The 22354-nt window shown below is 38.8% G+C and overlaps 1 protein-coding gene across 12 annotated transcripts in view; it reads right to left on the minus strand.

The window, feature by feature from the left end:
• Positions 1-22354, minus strand: part of ANKS1B (ankyrin repeat and sterile alpha motif domain containing 1B) — a 432983-nt gene that overhangs the window by 14368 nt on the left and 396261 nt on the right. For 6 of the 12 annotated variants that reach the window (XM_056845967.1, XM_056845966.1, XM_056845965.1 and 3 more), the window contains 5 exons: positions 18621-18728; positions 13620-13796; positions 7731-7805; positions 2395-2523; positions 1221-1292 (listed from right to left, as the gene is read on the minus strand). In XM_056845967.1, coding sequence (XP_056701945.1) covers positions 1221-1292; positions 2395-2523; positions 7731-7805; positions 13620-13796; positions 18621-18728 — 561 coding nt within the window. The remainder of the gene's footprint in view (positions 1-1220; positions 1293-2394; positions 2524-7730; positions 7806-13619; positions 13797-18620; positions 18729-22354) is intronic. The other 6 variants (XM_056845974.1, XM_056845968.1, XM_056845964.1 and 3 more) reach the window with 2 other exon arrangements.

The raw sequence follows: 22354 nt of genomic DNA on the forward strand, positions 1-22354 counted from the left end.
CACACATATGAATGGAAATCTGGATGATTTTAGGCAGTGATCCATAAACTTCCTAGTACTTCTACTGGGTAAGAATATGAAACAATAATCGACACACTGCTGTGAACTTCAATTTGGTGTTAATTACTTCAACTACTTACCTGTGTGTTTGGGGGGGAAACAGCCCAATTTCTCCTTCCTTGTGGATTCTGATTTTTCCCTTCCTCCCTTTCTCCTCTTCAAGTGACGCTCAGTGGTTGTCAATATTCCATCCCTTGGAGCACTTTGAGTCATTAGGCCATTTTGAGGATTCCCCCCTCTTCTGATTAATTCACACAGTTGCATCTCTCTTTCTAATCTCCCTTTGAAATCCCTTTGTAAGAGAACTGCTGCTCTTAAATCAGCAACTGAATGTCCTGGAAGGTTAAAATGTCCCCCCACTGGTTTCTTAATATTGTGGTTTCTGATGTCAGACTTATGTCCATTCAATCTTTGTTGCAGGGATAGTGATATAAGAAGTAATGATAATGAACGTGGTTTCCACATATCTCATTTGTCTAACTAATTATTTTTGAACTTTGTCCACATAATATTTTTGTAAATGTTAATTTAAAAGAGTCTAAGCCTACAGAAAAAGGATTTATGATGGTCAAATCAGAACAGATGCTGGAAGATTCAGGATCAGTTTCCCAGAGCAGATGCTTGCCCTGTTGAGGGGAAATGTGCAGGTTGCTTGTATGGTGCAAATGTATTTATTTCCCTGAGGCAAATGTCAGCTTGAGTATGTGTATTTCTGGTTAGGAAAAAAGGTGACAGTGGAAACAGTTCACTCCCTCCTCCCACCATGGTTCAGATATGAATCAGGGCCTCTCACCGCTGCATTTTACGAAAAAGCAAATAAAACGGAAATTTTCCAGTGTCCTATCTGGTGTGCTACTATTGTCTCTAGCCCTGCTTATGAGAGTTTGTAATTCATTCAGTCTTTCCACTAAGGAAATATTTCTTCTTGATAGGGCATCTAAACTTACTTTAGTCTTTACATGAAAAGGTGAGTGTGAAGTGATCCACCAGTGAATGATAGAGAACTCTTATACAACTGACTCAGCCTGGCCCAGAACAAGAGCATTTTTCCGTCTGAGTAAAATACACTTTATTTGTAACTGATACATAAAATACATTTGTATTTGTACAAGGTATTCTTAACTATTATAATAATTTTAATAAGTAAGACTTTTACTCACCCTCATTTTTGCACAAGCATCCTGGGTTGATTCTGTACCTCTTAGTTCTTTTACCAGCATAGAACCTAAATACTTGAAGAACAAGCAGGTAATTTGTTTTCTGTAGTTTTAGACAGCTAAAACAGGTGACAAAGAATCCTCTTTCCACACAAATTTATCATACTATTTGATTTTCAAATGGAACAACTGTCCCGTATTTTGTACAAAACTTAATCTATAAACAGTATCACCAAGTACTGCAAGTGTAATTTCTATAGTAAGAGGACTGATTGCAGGTGCCATCATAAGAAAACAAAACGAATCACAATACAGAACAGAAATTCTACTCTTTCAATTCTGGACGTGTGCATGAAAAAGTCACAATTCTATGTAATTACAGGATTTTGCAAATACAAGTGCTATGTGATTGCTGTGTAAAGTCACATATGGAATTAAAATATATTATGCTGACTATACAGAGAGAATTTTTTTCCAACTGCATGCAGAGTGCAATCAGCCTGTGGAAGTCAATGGTGAAGCTAGCAGACGCAATCCAGATTTCCCTCATCTGTGCATTAATGTTGCTGCTCAGAATATCTGAAAAGGCCAAATGTCATTGACAAAAGGAAAGACAGCTTCTTTGGACAACTCATAATCTATTCATTCAGTACCCTGAGATGAAGCTATCAGTTTAGATGTCTTAAATCAAGGGATTAGACAGTATCATGGAAGATGTCTATAATCACAGTAGCTAAATGGGACACCCATCTCTTTCTCTTCTGTGTCCAGGTGATAGGGACAAACCACAATGGAAGGCAGTGCCTTCACAGCCTAGTTATCAGCTTTGCAGAAGCTTCTAATTGGCCACTTTGGAAACAAAAAACTGAACTAGATGAGCCTTTGGAAGGATCCAGCAGAGCTTTTTCTCTATTCTTATTTTCTTATGGATTTTTCCTGTGCCTTTAACAAAGAGGATGCAACTTCTCAAGAGGTTTAAATGAAAACTCAATATATCCATTTGAATTGTATTGGCAGTATTGTGAACTCTTCTACACTCAAAAGCATTTTCCTTCCATAAGAAAGCCCTCGATGTTAACATGTGTTAAGTAGAGAGAGAGAGAGATTGTGAAAATGACAAGACTCATCCCTTAAACTAAGCAATTTTCAGCTAGAATTTTGAGTTAAGTAGACTTACAAATGCTTTGTAATCACATGACTGGAAGATGAGCTTTTCTGGATGGTGCTGCCAGTACTGTACAGGTGTTGATGCTGTTGCTTCATTAGGCGGCCGCAAGGTAATTGAAGGTTCACCCCAGTCTCCGGTCTGAAAATGAGATGTATTCCAAAAGCAATGTTAAATGGAGGCAAATTTTCATTTAAAAATAGTTCCCTATTGGTTGGTATTTGCACTGGTTGCATATTACTTTGACTGTGTGCACCACGCTGACTAATCAAGCATCTTATAATTAACTTACAATTATCTGGATAGCATTTCTTACTGCAATATGGACTCTCTTATCTAAATTTTCTGGCAAGGAACAAGATATCCAAAATTCTTGTATATAATGCATTATTTAAATACTATTCATATACCTTTGCACCAGTGAAACAGGATAAAATGATTCGCCAGAAATTTCAGATAATTGAGGTTTAAAATAGGTGAAGTGCAAGACAAACAGCGTGATGCTATGTAGGAATAGTTAAAAGTATGTCCCATTGCATCTGTCAGCAACTGTAGGATTGCAGCTGTGCAAACATATTATATACATGTTTGCTCAGAAGTAATTTGAGCTTTATCCAGTGGCACTGACTTCCAAGTAAGTGTGTACAGGATTGCAGCCTTAGGCAGTCCTCCTTATGGTTGAAATCAATGGACTGGCTTCTGAGTCAACCAAGCATTTTCATGTGGAAGTCTGTTAATTGCTGCCAGTAGTGACTGCACTGAATTTTCTTGCAGAATTAAACAGATATGTATGCTTTAATAGAACAATTATATTTACATAAAATTCAAAATGACAACTAAAAAAAACTGTTGACAAGTTTTTTTGAATTTTCTTCTCAGTTTAGCTTCTTCTATCTGCCATTTTCCAACTAATGCTTCTTACACTTGGGATAGAATAAGTAAGCATGGCTCACATATAACACCAAATAATTACATTATGTAAACAAGCTTGCGGGTACCGCAGGCTCAACAAGAATATAGTATTTACCCAAATGGAAGACTACATTTTTCCACACATATGTTGCAGTTATGTCCAATAAAATTGTGTATAACATTTTTAAGGTGGCCGTCTTACATTCATGGATGTCTTCCTTTTGAGTAAATACAGCAGTTTTCTGAATTTATAGGAAACATTACTTTGGGGTTACATCCAAATCACAATCTATGTTTTGTTCTCTTCCATGCAAAGGGACTCAAGCCCCTGTTGGTTAGTAAGAAAGAAAACAAGCCCTATTTTGTGATTCTGATATAACTGCGAACTATGGTGTTCTGTGAAAGCAGAAGAGTTTAATTTCTGAACTGTGCAGAGAATAAGTGTATGAGTCACAGTATTCCCTGGACTTATTACTGCTTTATGTGCCAACCATGCTAAATGTATTTTAAATAAACTTGAAATATTGTAACCCAAACTACAAAAAAAAAATCAGTTGCGATTGAAAGCACATGAGACTGTTCTCAAAGTAACACTTTAAAGAATAACAGTTTATTTCTTCACCCAGGACAAAGCAAACAAAACAAGCACAGTACATTCCATTTCCATAGGCCACACAATCATGACAAGACAGATCTACAATGAAAACCACAAGGTAAACTGGAAGACACCAATATTAATATTAACCTTTCAATATGAAAACTCCAAGCAGGATTGCAAAAAACGAAACAAACAACTTTGTGCCAACATTACTGCTCATGTTCAGAAGCTGACAGTAATGTAGTTTATGTGGTCCTTTTTGTACTATAAGAATCACCTTTAATATCTTCCTTCAACAATACTCTGAAGTTTTTCAGCATAAATTTTTTAGGCAGGGTGGTATGGTTATCCTGAATACACATGACAGTCACTTTGATCTTTCAGCAGTTGCAGCTTTTTTTCATCCTGGTATGTCAGTGCTGGGAAACAGTAGCCCCTTTCAGCATTGTACATTTCACCATGTATATGGGGAGTAGGCGTGACGTGCAGTCCTTCCGATACATGTGATTACCATTTTGTCTGAAAGTTGCAATGTGCTTATATTCCAGTTCTGGAGCATGCATAGCAGAAACTAGAGTTCTGGTATGTATGTACTGAGGCAGAAAATACATGCTGCCACTTTCAGATAAAATGGTGATTGCACATATCAGGAGGATCACGTGAAGTGCATTCTTCCCCGTATGAACAGTCAAGTATAATGCCTGAAAAGGGCTAATATACTTTCAGAATGTATGCCGTTTTTGTGGACATAAATGATAAAGAAATAATTCTAGGCATTTATATAGCTCTTTAGTGTGTTGAGACACAGACTTTACTCACAGAGGAATCTCCCAGTTCAACTCATTATCTTGTTCTCATTAATACTGAACATTGACCATTAATAGCTGTTAGACATAGAATCCCCTATAATGAAAACTTCTGTTTAAAGTCACACTTTATCTGGCAATCATGGTTGCCATATGTGAACCCTACAAAGACTTCCCATCTCTCAGTGATGAAGGGCACACAGTGGATATGTACAATGTAGCTGCATGGCTCCTGGCATGCGTTCACTGCATGATTACAGAGACCTTTTTTATATTTTACAGTATTAACTGCAGCAAGTATTGTGTATGTGGTGAAGAACACACATGTTGCATAAAGTGTGAGCTGGCTCTTAATGGATTAGGACTGATCCAGTCAAAACAGAAGGCCTTTTAGGACCCAGTGATACAATAGGAAAGATTTCAGCACATGCTTATCCCCCCCATAATATAGGCAGAGTGAACTACTAAGTACTTCAAACAATGAGATCTGCAATCTGATTGTATGCACATTTTCTCAGAAGAAGGTGTCACTGGGAGCAATGGGACTTTGGCAAACTTAGTACTTCACTCTGCCTATATTATGCCCTTTGGTAATTTTTTTCAGTGTTTATGGAAGTGGTGATACAATGAAATAGACAAGAAACATTAAAAGTGTGTAGTGTTGTTCTCTATTTAAGTACGCTTATTAATGTCACTCAAAGAAATATGATTTTTACTCCAAGATTATACTTTCTTCCACTTGAATAGTCAGCTTGTCAAGATTGTTTTTAAGATGACAGCACATGTGATATCTGCAAGTTTTAAAACTGATGTGAATAACTTTCAGCAAGATAAATATACCCTATGGAAATTTATGCAGAGCATTACTGCGCTGAAAATGACTGTTTAAGAAAACGCAAGATAGGCAAGGAATGCAGAAACTGAGGTGTCAAAATGACCTACACCCTACTGTTTAACCAGCCACAAAATAATGGCCACAATTCAGAGCTCTTTGTGTGCTCAAGATTCCCAATTCTACATCCAACATTAAGCATTCTTTGCCCTCTATAAGCAGTCATGTAGTTCTGCCTTGCTAGATCATGATCCTTGTAATTAATAGAGGGTAAATAGCTATATGTCCATATGGAATATGGTTACATAGGTTTTTACTTTTCACATTTTTCAAAAGCATCCATGGTAGCTGTTCTCAGTTCAAGAACAAGGAAGTGAAAAATGTTCAGCACTTGAACAGATGCTGGGTTGCATCCTGCAGACCATGCGCGCAAGGAGCAGGGATCTTTCCCACATTCTTTTCTTCCCAGTAGTTGATTCCTAGAATCACTGGACTCAGGTGGGCTAATATCTAAGCAGGTCAGGGAGATGCATGGGGAAGGGAGTGAAATGGCCCTTCCTGTCTCTTCTGTGCAGAAAAAAACACACTCTTGAACAAACCATATTCCTTTTGACCTGGGTTATAGATTTACAAAACTGTAAAATTACTATTTTGGTAGCTAGTACTACAAAATCTAAACAAAGCTAAATATAAAAGTTAAATAAGTAAAAAATGTAGTTAGAGCAAACAAGTAATTATAGTCAAATACCTGTCTTGAAGCCAAATAAGTATCACCTTCCAAATAGATGCAAGTAAGCACTTATTTGTGCAATCCTAAGCAGGTCTACTCAAAATACTGCAGGAGTCTGTTTAATGGGGCTTGCTCCCAGGAAAGTGCTCTTAGAATTACATCATCAGTTAAATTAAGATATCTTAGGAGGTATTTAAACATATGTTTAAATCCTATAAAATCAATGAAACTTAAAAGTGCTTAACCTTGGCTGGATCATTTTCATGGTAAATACTGAAAACCATGCAATGATTGAAAATGCAACTAAAGTAAGTTAATTTTTTTTAAAAATCACTTATTGTCCAGATGGTCTTTAGTGTTATATCATAAGCTATCATTTTTATTCAGCCAAAACTTTATGTTTTATTTCCTACTGACTGGCACACACAAAGTCTTCACAGTTGTCAATATTAATATTAAAATGGTTCAGTTGGGTTTGATAATGATCATTTTGGGATCATCAATTTTGATAGTCAACTTCTATCATATGATATAGACTTGGAAAGCAGGAGGCAAGGCCTTATCCCTCACAAGTGATCAAAGCTATGCTTACTTGTGGGCACTGTATGCATAATATATTATTATATTATTATTAGAAGTGTTAGAGGTGGTCATCCAGAAGGGACTAGTAGCAGCAGGCGTGCAGGTTCTTGCTGCATGGCTGATTCACTGCATCTAAGAAAATGTGTCTTCTCTCTGTTGTAAAGATGAGCTACAACTAAGCATTGTTTCATGGGTTACTTCTTTCTTATGCAAGTACTAACATTGGTGTTGTGAAAAAAGTATATCATAATGTCTATTTTGCACACACATCAGGAAGCAATAATATATACTTGAAGTAACACATGAAGGCGTTCTTATGGCTGATATTCCAGAGACGAGGGTGTTGCTTTCAAGACACTTTTTGCATCTAAAAATAAATGCAGATTGTTTAGAAGTCAAAGTGAGATAGAAGACACCACCCATATAATGCACATTGAAGTGACTCAGTGCATTTTAAAACTGGGAAAAAACAGCCCAGAGAAACTAAAGAGGATCCTCCTTGGCTATAGGAAGGGAAGGCACAAAACAGAATAAAATTGCAGAAATTCTGCATTTTACACGCATTCTTGTCTTTGGAATTGAACAAAGACAATGATCCAAAACAGAAACTGACATCAAGATGGCAATTTCTTTTTCTTTTTTTTTAAAGAAAGTAAACAAGACTTTGGAGCTTTAAAAAATTGCATCTAGTTACACAGAAACCAACACACTAATTGCACACTATGCAAAATGAAATGCAAAAAAACACACAGAATCCTGAAAATCACTGGATGTCACACATTTGCTTTGCAGTCTGAAAAGCATGGCTCCTGTATCAAGTATTAACACCAAGGCAACACACTGAACAGCCATACAGTGACAACGTAGCCATTTATTGAAGTATCTTACATTATGAACCTGATGGACTGCTGTGTAAGGATATCCTGCATTCTGGTTGGTCCATATCTCACAGACAGACGACTGCTAATATAAACAGAAAACTACATCTCATCTTGAAAATATTAAAGCACCACAAAACCCCCAAATCCAGGCATTTCAAGTAATGGAAGGAGGGATGACAAGAATTGCAAGAAAAGGTAGCTTAAATTGGCAGCCTGTATTAGAGACCTTGTTAATGCATATGATGGAAAGATATCATTTGGGCTTGCAGAACGAAAACCACAATGAAAGAATTTCAGAGTGGGTACCAGGCCTAATTAGAATGACAGAACCATCAAATCAGATTTACAATTATGAAATAAAATGGAAAAGCAGGAAAGTGGGTACCCTTCAATCATATCTTAGCCTTTGATTTACATTCTCATGCTGTAAGTTCCTCCCCCCCCCCCACACGCACACACCAAATGTTTATAGAGACTGGAATCAAGAAATACTGAACATGATCAAACAAGCATCATTGTTGAGAAACTAGCACTTATTTCACTGGTGTCTGCATATAATACAGAAAAGCTATTCAAGGCAATCCACCCAAACCAATGCCAACAATCTCCAGTTATTTTAATGGGACAGAAGTTCTACAGTAATAAACAGAACATAGCTTAGGAACTGGATTTTAAAATATATTTAAATGCCATCTTGGCTGCAGTGATTAATAAAGAACAAACAGAAAAATGGAGTGACCGCCCATCATCCTGTTCCAACAGTCATTTGGAATAAAAGGTGCTAGAATTCAGGCAGACATTATATTTCTGGAAACGGGGGAAAAAGCCAGTGAACAAAGGGCCACAATGAAACAACCACAGCTAAGGAACAGAAAATCAGATTCATGGGAGCTGACAGTACCTGGTATATATTTCCTTATTTGGACACCACAGGCAAATCCATGATAATAGCTCATAGTAGCCAAGCAACTAAAATAAGCACCAGATATAGTAGCTACCCACAGTCCCTTGAGCAGGCAACAATGAAAGGCTTTAAACTGACAAGAAATGCAACTACAGTCTCTGGGGTAGCTAGCAATTAATCCATCAATGGCTTAACCACAGTATGCAGAGCATAGCCAGCCACAGAAGGCAAGAAGCAGGGATTTAATATCAGTGTCTAAATAAAGCTTGCACTCAAACAGGCACAGCTTCTTGCAAGAAAATCACTACTCCTCCTGTGTTTTCCTCTGTGAAATCTGGATGCATCACACTGACCGACAAGCTGTATCACTGCTAAAACTAACGGCTGGCAATGGAGGCTGCCTTTGTCTCAGTGGACTAGAACTGAGTCCCCACAACTCAGTTCTAAGACCCTACAGCAGAGCAAAGAAGTAATTAGGATGGGGCACAGCAGCCAGTCTGCCAGCACAGTTCTACAGCCAGTTAATCTGTGTCGCCTGAGAGAACATGAATATGCATTCACATATGTAATTATTTCACAACAGAAGTGTACTAACTTCCTTCCTATCTACAGTTCCCTATGCAATCTCTTCCTTGTCTTAAGACTCATTCTCTTTCCTCTTAAAAGTGCTAAAGCATTTAAGAAACTATACATAGAAGTCCTAGTAGCCATATTGGCAGGAAAAAAAAATACCTTGCATGGCTCAGAATAGCATCCTCTCAAAGAATCCAGCTGTCTTTTGGAAAGTTATCTACAACAGCGGTATCAAACTTTTACAAATACTTTTTAAAAGATTTGAAATATTCCTAAAATAGCAGCATTCTGAAGATTATTTCTTTTGCCTAAATTAATGCTGAGGGCTTATTTTACTCATTAGCAAGTTTCTACATCAGTTTAAGTGGGCAAAAAATTGAGATGTGGCATAGCGGAAACTTTCAACTGCATTGAAGAAAGTGGCTCTAACACTGAGGTTGCTGGCTTGTTCCCTCTGGCATCAAGGAAATCATATTTGACATACTGAGAGGAGGTTTGCAGAAAATAAGAGCCAAAAGAGGTACTGTAAATTGTGCTTCTTCTTCTGCATGTTCAGAATAACACATGAAGGACCTCTTGCTCTGAAAGGCATGCACTTAAGTTGCAGAGGCATACATACATGTCACCATAAAAAAGATGGTGAGTTTTTCTTTGCAAGTTCCTCAGGAAGTATGGAAAAAAGAATCATAACTTACTTTTTCTCACATGTGAGGTTGCAAACTGCTAAGCATATATTAATCAATGTTCACAGTTCTCTTGGGAATTTGTTAATGCATGACCCTATGTTGTCATTGGAGACCTGAAGAGCTTATGCCATACCAACAATGATGTAAGTTGACACTGAATTTAATAATAATTCATAATGAAGCCAAGTCATTCTCAGTAACCCCTAAATAACATTATCTAAAAAGCTCATAATAAAAGACTCCAGTGAAAAAGTCACACCATGTACTAACTTTTGGCAAAGACATTCTGTGAGGCAGTTTCCCCCCTATTTAATAGCAAAAAAATAAATGTAATATTGAACAATCAACAAAAGTGATAATGATTATAAAATATTTTCTCAAAATAAAGGGGCACTAACACCCCAGGTTTGCAGAAAAATATGAAATCTTTAAAAAGCCAAAACCTTGGGGGTTAACTCCCCAAATGATGAAAGGAGCATCTGTAGCTTTAAGAAGTGAACGTCTTCAGTGGCCACTGCTAGGCAATCACAACAGAATTGCCAGCATTCAAGTCTTGGTTTCTGTTAGTAACAGGTGCCCTTTCCAGGGCTGATTTGCCTTTTGAGGGAGGTCTCATTGGGGCCATGCCTGGCAGCAATCAGGGGGTCACTTGCTATAACATGACTTGCATGACTCGCCCAGGCCTTGCTACTTGCTACTATTCAACAGTAGCCACCCCACAAAAGTCAATGTGGTGTAGTCATTAGAGTTTCAGATTAGGTACTGGGAGACCCAGGTTCAAATCCCCACTTTGCTGTGGAAGCTCACTGGATGACTTTGGGTCAGGCACACACTTTCAGCCTAACGTTGTGAGGATAAAGTGGAGGAAAGGAGAATGATATAAACAGCTTTGGTCCCTATTGTGGAGAAAGAAGAGGTAGAAATGAAGTAAATAAATAATACGGCTGCAGTTGGGGGAACAGATAAAAAGTAGGTTGGTGGATGGAAGGAAGCAGGGAAAGATGAGGATATGGAAGCTGTTAGGATAATGGAAAGAGGAAACAGTGTGGGGAGGAGATATAGGGTTGCAGGTACCCTATCACACAACTGGGCCAGGCTAAGCCAGGACCATGCACCTGGACCAGAATTTTCCTGGGAAGAAGCTGCCAGAGGAAGAGTATGAGAGAAAACTGAAGGCGGGACAGATAAAAGTTGATTGGCTGGTGAGCGGAAAGGAGAGAAGGCAGCAGGAAAAAGGGAGTGGCTGCAGGGGCTTTCAGGGAATGAAAAGAAATGCAGATGGAGCTATATCACCTGACTGGTGCTTGAGATATGCAGAATTCTCACCATACAACTGCTTATCTTATTATTTTTAGTACCTTTCCAACTACATACCGGGTGTAATAGAGCTGAGAATATGTGTGATGAACTGGGGCCTGAGTCCCAAGTCTTCCAGATGTCTTTGAACACCAGAGTAAAGGACACATTTTGAAGCAAATCTTTTTGACTTTAATCTTAAGACCCACCAATACATTCTCATCTGTTCTTGTGGGTTATCCGGGCTGTGTAACCGTTTTTTCAGAGTTTAGTCTTGCAATGTTCAGCCATCTATAGATATGCTTACATAATGTTATATGACAGAAAAAAAGTAGATGAGGGTTCAAATTTAAATAAAAAAGTTAAAACTGAGAAAACTGATGGGATAATATTTTCTAAAATTCAAGGGTTGCCATTTAAGCGTTTTAGGGATAAAAACTACAGATTGCCATTTTCTGCCGAGGTCAATGGATCTGCTTTGAAGGATGCTGCCTGAGTGTTTTAAGAATAAAAGTCCCAGTTCTGTGTGTGGATATTTAATACTCATAACATATATCTGAGAATGATTTTCTTTTTTAAAACGTTGAGACAATCTCTATTTGATAGAGGCAAGTGTGATATCTTTGGGGAGCATTCTGACTTCACACAGGGCAGAATGAGAGAAGGAAGTGAAAAAGGAATTATCAGCTAAAACAAGACATTTGGGACTAGAAGAAAAAAGGGATAATACTGACTCAATGGAGTAGTGTGCCAACATTAAACTGTTCAATGACGATAAATGGGTATTGCCTACTCTGACATTCGAGCTTTGTGACCTTCACAGAATGTCTTTCATATTAAATGGTTGTTCCTCTGCTGCTTCCTGAAGTGCCTCTAGGAACTGTCTTGTATACCAGGGAAGATTCCCCAACTTTTTCTGTCAACTAATAGGTTAGGAAAGAATCTAATTCAGCAGAATAAAACCACAGATCAACAATTTGATGCTCAAAGAAAATGTTCTCCTGAACAAACAGAACTTATCAGGTGTCTTTCGATTTTTAACCAGAACCATATTTTTCATCCTGGATGCAGTTAGGTTTTGGCTTGGTATATGGGTTTTAACAGACTGATTTTCTTTGTCTTTTCCCCTCCTGAGTGAACTACTGAAATAGTCCAGCTCTACTCATGGCTATCTATCAGTGCAAAATTCCTGCTCAATGGAGTGAACCATTCATGCTTCATGAACTGAACTGACCTCCCATCTGTTTTTTGGGTGCAATTCATAGTTTGCTTTCTGATTTATATTATGAAGCATTACAGCATGGCTGATTACTTGGCCTTCAGTCATTCTGTGCACCATCAAAGAACAACACAGATCACCCCTTCGGTATTTTTGCTGATAGAAGCTCAACTCTGCTGACCTTTAGAGTGAAACGTGGCGTATCTTTTTGGTGAAGCATATGCTTGATTTAAGGTAGTCAGTGGCTTACTCATGTCTGGTTGAATGAATGGAATGAAGACTGCTTGCAGCAGTCTTTTACAGATGGTTTAGGGTAGTGTGTACAGTATCACTATGGTGATCAGCAAAGTCACTAAATAGATGCATTAAAAATCTTTTAACAATCCCTGACACAGAGTTTCTAAATATACAATTAACTGAAAACCCTTTTTATAAGGTTTGCACCCAATTTGCATGTGGTTGTGTGTGAACAAAAATCACATCCCTGTGTTCTGTAGCAAATATATTTAGTACGTTTTATCCAGGTCTTCCTATCAAGAGCTAAAAAAGAAAATCACATCCCTGTGTTCTGTAGCAAATATATTTAGTACGTTTTATCCAGGTCTTCCTATCAAGAGCTAAAAAAGAAAAGAATCTGCACCATCAGATGGTAAACAAAATGGTAGGTTTGTGACTAATATGGAATTTCCTCTTAAAGGTTCACAATACCTATGTGTCAAAAAAGAGAGTTAATACAACAGAAGCATATACATTCATTTACAAGCACACAGAGTGAGGTTTCAGCCAACCCTGCATGTGATACTGTCCCCTCACCCATTCAGCATGAAAGAGGCTTTGGAGCGTGCACTGTGTATATATGGAGTAAATTGTGGCATCTGTTCTTGCTGCTGATCTGTGGTGGGGAAAGCAACTGATCTATATCAAAGGTTACTACTGAAAAGCTGCCATTAAGCTTCCTCTCACCAGAAAGACAGCAGCACATCCAACAACAAGGTATCATTTGAACAAACAAACCATTACGTCATCAAAACTTGGTAGTATTATTTAGTCATAGAGAAATAAAATATTCAGAGTAAAAACAAAGAAATGCAAACTAACTCAGTAGCAATGTCAGCATAAGTTTCTGAAGGATACTGCTAACATTTTAAAAGCTTTATTTTTTATTAACAGGAGTGAACTAACTGCCATGAATAGCAGCAACAAGCTTTTCAACCTTACCTGTGCCATCTGTCTCTCAAGTTTTGACCGAGGAATATCATCAAAATAGCTGTCATTTCTTCTTCTCCTTGCATCCCCCTGCATGATAATATGCTGGACGTCCAGTGAGCCACCAGTATAAGTGCTTTGGCTGAGTGAAGGTGACAACTGAGGAGGAGTATGTTCAGTGCTCGGTTCCTGTGCAGAATTGGAAAGTCCCAACAGAATGAACTTTTTAAAAAAATCTTCTGGATTCGAACTAAAATTGTAAGGATTATGAGAATCACTCAACCTCCTCCTGAATACCTCTTTTAATGCATATCCAGAGTGTTGAGTATGGATCTCAACCACTGTCAGAGGTGGTTATGAGTTACATCACTAGCAGGACATTAATATGAATAAATTATTCCCATGCCTTAAACTGACGTAACTCTACATTTTGAATTTAGTCTAGAATTTAGGAGTATTTCCTAAACTCCGTATTATGAGAGACTAAGAGCACAATCCTCAAGATACTACAGCAAATGAGTCTCTATGTCACCATAACTCAGAGCTATGTAGGCATATTGGGAGATACAGTAGTGTAGTGCTGAACTGATTCCACATCAGTACTATGCCCCTGCACAGTGGCCAGAAATGGGCAGTATCAGGGATATTCTGGGGGGAAACTCAAATTTAGTCAGCATCCTAAGACCCCAAAGCCTTGGTCCCCAGCATGAGCTACCACTAAGCCACCCAAAAAGCATAAGTATAAAGACTCTCACTGAAGTCAAAGAGAGTAAGAAACACCACCCCCACCCTCATGCTTACACAGCCATGGTACAGTTTATGATAGTAAATAAATCACAGCTTTCCTAAGCACAAGGTAAACTCCGTCATGGCACCTGTATCTCAGATGGGGCTACATATCTCTGTCTTCATGCTGTGCATGCTTAGAACATAGGGAGAGGGCTTTGGCGATGGATATTCTAGAGGAAGGGCACTTTACAAAGGAGAGCTTTGCACAAATAGCCAGTGATGAAATCAAACATTGCAACAGCATATTGCTACCCTTGTGCTGCTCAGAACCCTGACATGTACTCCATCTGAGGTCACAAACACCAACCTGGACCCTCCACTCTCTAACTTATTTATTTATTTAAATTAATCTTGAAGGACAATGGACCTCACACAGAATAGCAAGGAGTATGCAGCAGGATGAATGGGCCAGAGATTGGGTCTGATGATGGAAGATCTCAGCTGTGCATGGCACTCCTTCTAGAGTTCTCTAGAAACTAATGACTTGCAGGGCTTGAATCACAGACCTTATCTATGCCTCTTACAGGCAGTCTTTCCTGTCATTATATATATGACTGGTTTCAGTTTTAAGGGTCAACAGAAGATTTCAAATGCCCCATGATGTGTCATTTTCCTGTGTATCCAGTTAGGTGTATGGGTAGAAGAATGATTGGCAGTATCAGTTTTGGCCCTGGCCTTTTCCTTCTGTTTTACTGCTGGTCAGCTTGTTGATGGCCAAAACATGATGGCCTTTAAAGCGGGTCAGTATTATTTTCCCCACATTATGGATGGTAGGCTGAGATTACAACACGTCTTGCACTTAGCCAACATGGCTGAAATCCTAAGGACACTTTCCTGGGAGTAAGCCCCACTAAATAACACAGGACTTAGTTCTGAGAAAGCTCAACATTGCTTCCTATATTACTTAAACTTCCTATATTATTTCAAGTCTGACTAAGACTGCATGCAAACAACATGACATTGTGTAAAATATTTCTACCAGATGTGTAACAATCCCAGGTTTTCTGTAAACCCCAGTTTATTTCTTGTCCTCTCTCCACCTCCCAGCAAGTAGGACATTCTCTCTATATTACCATCTCTGTGGACAGGCAGCTTTAAGGGACAGGGGTAATCAACTATCTACAATCTGTGAATGTCAAAGCAAGCACCTATTATTATAAACTGTGGTTTTAAGAAACCAGCTGAAAGCACTAGTTTTAAATATTAATTTGTTGCCAACCAAAACACTCTGGTTTATTGGACCATCTGCATTGAGATATCACAGATAACTGGAGTAATAAACCATGCCCTGACCTGGACAGCCCAGGCTAGCCCAATCTTGTCAGATCTTGGAAGCTAAGCAGGGTCACTCCTGGTTAGTATTTGGATGAGAGACCAAAAAGGAATACCAGGGTCGCTACACAGAGGCAGGCAATGGCAAACCACCTCTGAACATCTCTTGCCTTGAAAACTCCATGGGGTTGCCATTAGTCAGCTGCAACTTGATGGCAATATATATGTGTGTGTGTGTGTGTGTGTGTGTGTGTGTGTGTGTGAAATGCTGTCAAGTCACAGCCGACATATGGCAACCCAGTATGATTTTCAAGGCAAGAGACTAATAGAGGTAGTTTGCCATTGCCTTCCGTTGCATAGTGACCCTGGTATTCCTTGGTGGTCTCCCATCCAAGAACTAGGATGGCAATACACACACATACACTATATCAATTCAAGTGTATTATGATGTCTGAATGCAGGACTGGAGAACTAGAACAAACAAATCTAATCTCCCTAGCAATGAATTGTATCCCCAAAAAGATCATTTTATTCTTCCACATTCTTAATCTTCCAAGGTCATTTTATTCTTTCACAGAATAGTAATATGATTCCCAATTATTCTCTTCCATTCTCAATTTCACTCTGAGAGTTGTACTCACAAGTCACGGCTGAGTACCCAACCTCACAGAAGTTAGAGTTGCCAACTCCGAGTTCAGAAATAGCTGAAAATTTGATGGTGGAGCCTGGGAAAGTGGGGTTAAGGGAGGCGAGGGGCCTTGGTAGGGTATAACGTCATGCAGTCCACCTTCCAAAGCAGCCATTTTGTCCAGGAGAAGTGGAATACATGTTTTAAATAAATAAGTGGTTCTTGTAGGTTATCCGGGCTGTGTGACTGTGTTCTTGATATTTTCTTTCCTGACGTTTCGCCAGCAGCTGTGGCAGGCATCTTCAGAGGAGTAACACTTAAGGACAGTGTCTCTCAGTGTCAAAGTGTGTTGGAAGTGTAATGTATATAGTCAGAAGGGGATTGGGTTTGAGCTGAGTTATTGTCCTGCAAAAGTATCAAAGGTAATGTGCTGATCATTGTCCTGTAAGTATCAAGGTATTTTGCTAATTAGGGTGTGGTATGTTAATGTGGAACCATTGTATCCTGAAGTGATCTGTTAACATGTGGAATCCAAATGATAAGTGATTTATGTAGTCTGGAGATCATTTGTAATTCCACAAGCTTCCTCCTGGAGGTTGGCAACCCAAACAGAAGTGGAAGCAGACCTCAGTTTGTAGAGTTCTTTTGCTATGAACACAACCTGCTACAATTCTCTGTTGTCTGTTTTCTATGCTATCACTCTTACATACACACTGCCAGGAGACAACAGCTAAAAATATCCTGGTTTTGAGCAATTCTTGAAGGCAAAATGCCACAAGCTCAGTGACACTTTTACTAATGGAATTTTTCAAGGAGCTGAAATCAGCTTCTCTCCCAGAAGCCAGTATGTGTGATGCATCAGCCACAAGAGTACAAATGGCCATGACATTTTAAAAAGCAACATTTTTTTCAAAGAGGGTGAGAAGGTGGTTTTTAAAGAAACAAGACAGCAGCTTGCATTCCATAATGCCCTACCCATTTGGAAAAGTCCAGTTCATACTAAAATATATTTTGATTCAGTTTAGATGTAACAGCAAACCATGATTTGCTGCCATATGGATGAGGAATCTTCAGTAGTGCATTCTTATGTCCCGTTGCATGCAGCCAGCTAGGTAACGATTTCTGTTTTCACAGCAAACTGCAGATTGTTACTACATACAGACTAGAAAGCTGTGGCTTGCACTATCCCTGCCCACAGGATTCCAACAGTGTTTTCCCACTCAATTTGGTTTGCAGGGAAAGCATAAGCCAAGGCTCCCCAACATGGAGCCTGCAGACACCTTTTCTGGTGCCCAGCAAGTGTTTTTAGGAAGTGGGTGGGGCCAGGTAGAGCTTTTCTCCAGCAAAGCTTCTGATTGGCTGTGCAGATTTTTTAAAATGTTGCTTTGGCAGCAGCTGCCACCATATCACAAGGATCTACACTGTGTTACTGAAGTTAAGCTGTGGTGATGGTTTTGTGGTTGGCTCCGCCTCCTGTGGGTGCCATTTTGTTGCTGTACCCACCATGCTGTGTCAGAATTCTAAATGTGCCCACATGCTCAAAAAGGTTGGGAATCCCTGGCATGCCATAGTTAGAAGGTTCAGGCAAAATGGCAAGTTATAGTTTGCTGTAAAACTGACAACCTCTAATTATCTAGTTGCAGGCGAGGGCAAAGGGGAGGAGGGAGTGCATCAGCTCAATGGTTTTCCAGGCTTGTTCACTGCAGCAGCAAACCCTGGTTTGCTATGATGTCTGACCCAAGCCTTGCCTTATCATACATGACAATCAAATCTCTATTTTTCCAAATTGCCATACAAACTTCTAAGGAAATGTCTTTAGAAAACATACAGCTCAAACATATGCATACTGGCTCAGAAGTAAGTACGACTGATGTGAATGGGTTTATTCCCAGGTACAATTGCAATTATAGTGGTAAAGGACAACATTAAAATACTAGAATGAGGATAAAATATGAGCATTTTGTGGTGAATTCTTGAGTATGTTCCAGTTAGAAAAAGGAACACGTGGAACAAATGGAGAGGGGAATTAGAAGAACTAGCAACTGTAAAACAATTGTTAGACCTGTGAGCAGAAAATATGGGTAGATATCCTAATTCAGTAACATTGAACTAAACTGCATTATATACTCAAATTAGGTATACATGTTGATGTAATTTATCACAGCATTGTTTGTTTAAGAAATCCTCAAAGCAAACCCTGCTGACAAAATGCAACAAATTCAGGCGAGAGCTATCAGTCTGGATGAGTAGTTACTAAATAATAATACTCTGTGCTGAAGTATTTTATAGGCCTTTAACAATATATGCGGTTTACTGGAACTTACCCTGAGGGTTATAGCCCGGGGTGGTTTCTGAGGCGGATCTTCGTGAAGCCTGTCCCCCAGCGAGGCCAATATGCGTTTTCTGTGGCCAAGCAAACTGATTTTTAAAACCTGAAAAACAAAAGGCAGCTTACAAACAACCAAATCCATTATAAATAACCAACAACCCAAGAACCTGCTACAAAAAGCACCCATGACTATTAATCAGTGGAATATCCTTGAGGCTGGAGCGTAGAGATATACTATGTGGAAAGGTATATAACAATCATCACAGAGCGTTTGTTTGTGGACAATCCAGCTAGAAAGAATGCCAGAAGGAATCCAAAGAAGTAAGAGGTAGTACACATAAAAGGCAAGCAGGTGAGATTTGCAGTCCGAAGGGCAGAGAAGCGAGGAGAGAGAGCAACCAACCGACAGAGTACACAGAGAATTACAAAACACTAAAAAGGACCAAGACACACTACAAGCCTCCTGTTTTGCATTTTTACGTAGGGTTGCCAACTTCCAGGTGGGGGCTGGAGATCTCCTGGAATTACAAATGATCTCCAGACTACATGAATCACTTATTTATTTAAAACATTTATTCCACTTCTCCTGGACAAAATGGCTACTTTGGAAGGTGAACTGCATGGCATGATACCCTACCAAGGTCCCTCGCCTCCCTAAACCCCACTCTCCCAGGCTCTACCCTCAAACTTCCAGGTATTTTCAAACTTGGGAGTTGGCAACACTAATTTAGGGTTGAAATGGGAGGGCATGAAACAGAAGTACACAAAGTACACTCTATTTAAAGTGCAGACAGTGTTTGCTGAGGCTGCCCCACAAGCACTGTTTCCTCCAGAGAAGTTCAGATTCTTGGGAGATTCACATACAATCTCAAACAGAGGTACACTTTTCTAAGTCCAGCTAAGTCAGTGGCCTTAGAAGGTGGAACTATGTTTAGGATTGCACTGTCATTGTGGTTAGTGAGGGATGGGCATTTCTTGCATAGGGACCCATTGCCTGAAAACTGTTCTGTTCAGATAAGCATTTTGGCAAGGTCTGCACTGAACCTACGACTCTCTTTTGGCTCATGTGGAACAATGACAAAGAAACAAATGGTTCTTTTTTTTACACAACACTGGTTGTATAAACCATTCACTAATACACATACACATACCTTTACTGGCATAATTACATACTTTAGCCAATGATCGAAGCAGGATATAAGTACAGCACCCTTTAAATAAGGGATTAGTAACTATCCCTATAAATCATGATTTACAAAATATACTAGTTAAAAACAGTTTTAATCTTCAGCACCTCAGCAAGAAATTGAGCTACCATCGCCGTTATTTCAGGGATCGAGTCATTCAAGATAAACTGACATTTCAGTTTGTTGTTCAAAGATCTTTTGGTAGCTAATAAAGCAGACAATAGTTTTTCGCGGGTACATTCATAAAAAGGACAATCTAAAATTATGTGATCAATAGTATCGATTGAATTAAGATTACACGAGCATAAACGTTCATGCCTTGGGATTTTTGAATATCTGCCGGAAAGCATCTTAGATGGGAAAGCGTTTACTCTAGCTAATAAAAAAGCTCTACGTTGTGTGGGATCATCCAAGGAAGAAAGATAGTTAGCAATTTTACCTATACAGTTAGTTAAACCAAGCATGGCAGGCGAACAGATATATGGTTGAGCTGGTAGGAACCTTTGGAATTCAATATCTGTGAATCTCTGCTTAATATATTTGAATATATAAGTTTCTTCTGCCAAGGATAGGTCGTCAAGGGAGATTCCAATTTGATTTATTCTATGTCTGATTAATGCATCTCAGGACAAGTTGTGTTATTCATTTTTTACTTTGCTTAGTAGGGAGCCAGGCACATCACTGAACCAAAGCTTGAGCCAGTATCTAATAACTAAGGTCCAGGCTTTAGTCTCGATCAGACTTTGACCTGTTTCAAGACAGATCGTAAAATAAGACACGCATTTAGGGATTCCCATAATCTGTCTAAGAAAGGATGCCTGAAGGTTTTCTACTTCTAGATTAAAAGAGGAAAGCCATATGGGAATGCTAAAAAATACTTGGGGTAGTATTTTAAGATTCAAAATTCTAATTCCCGCCGGAACATACTGGTTTCCTTTGTTAAAATAAAATTGTATAAGTTGTGTCAAAGAAATCTTTGCTGATTTTATGGTTTTACTTCTGTGCACCAACTGAGGTTATAGTTAAATAACACACCCAAGTATTTATAGCTTCTGACTTGCTCAATATTGGTATTCCCAATTCGTCATCTATAAGAAGTCAATTTCTTAGAAAATACAAGAACTTTTGATTTGAGATAGTTTATAGAAAGATGGTTCAATTGACAGTAATTGTTAAAGGAGTCCAAATACCTTTGAAGACCCACTTTGCTGAAAGATAAGATGACGGTATCATCAGCATTGAGAAGAGGGACTGGAAGGCCCCCTAATTTAGGAGGGTGACCATCAATTGGTTCTAAAAATTGAGCTAGATCAGCTAGGAAAAGATTCAAAAGGATGGCAGCAAGGATGCAGCCTTGTTTGACACCTTTTTGAACTGGGATCTTATCAGTTAAACTGCCATTTTGAGAGTATCTGATTTGGCACGTAGTGGACGTATGCAATTTCTTCAACAGAAATAAGAGACGTAAATCTATGCCTAATTTTGATAATTTGGTCCACAGGATCTCTCTAGATATTGAATCAAATGTGCTTTTTAAGTCAATAAAGGCAGCAAAAAGTTTTTTTGTACCTATTTTTGTGTATTTTTCAGCAATCACTGATAAGGTGAGGCAATGGTCTACCGTTGATTTATTTTTAGAAAAGCCGATTTGTTCAGGGCCAATGATAGAGTTGGAGCTAACCCATTTTAAAATACGGCTTTCAAGATGTTTTGCATATAGTTTGCCTAGAACTGACAGCAGACTAATTGGGTGGAAATTTTCCGGTAAATTTGGATCACCTTTTTTATAGATTGGAATTATGATTGAATTTAACCATGAATCAGGGAGAATGCCAAATTGGTCAATGAGCGTGAATAGATTGGCTAGAGGTGGAGCCCACCAAGTTTTTAAAAAGGTCGGCTGAGAGCCCATCAGGGCCTGGGGCTCTACCCGTTTTTAAGGTGGCAATTAGATCTATAATTTCTTCTGTACTGACTTGAGGCCAACTAGGGACCATTCACTAATACTCCTCCCCTCTCTGAAAGAGAGATGGAGCTATGTAAATATTTATTTAATTCCTTCATTCATTAATACCCCACCTTTCTCCTCATTGGGGACCCAACGTGGATTACATCATTCTCCTTTCCTGCATTTTATCCTCACAACAACCCTGTGAGGTAGGTTAGGCTGAGAGGGTATGACTGGCTCAAGGTCATAGATATGGGGTGGGTAGAGCAGAAGAGTAGAAATCCCACAATGACATGTGGTATCTAAGCAGCCAACAAAATTTTAACCCATAGTATTTTATGTGCGTTTGCCTTATTTTTTTTATTTCAGAGCTCATTGTCACTGTCAAGAATATTAATTTGAATTATGAAAATAAATCATTACATAGAGAAGACATCTGATATTCACATGCACGCATGAGTACTCACACACCAAGTATTATATTGCACTACCAGTTCTTAGTGTGTGTTAATTAGATATAATTTTGCAACTGGTCTCGGATACATCATCTAGATTCCATCATTGCATTGCTATAGAATGTTTGCATAAATAAAA

This window comes from Euleptes europaea, chromosome 3 (genome assembly GCF_029931775.1).
Source record: "Euleptes europaea isolate rEulEur1 chromosome 3, rEulEur1.hap1, whole genome shotgun sequence".
Classification (NCBI taxonomy): Eukaryota; Metazoa; Chordata; class Lepidosauria; order Squamata; family Sphaerodactylidae; genus Euleptes; species Euleptes europaea.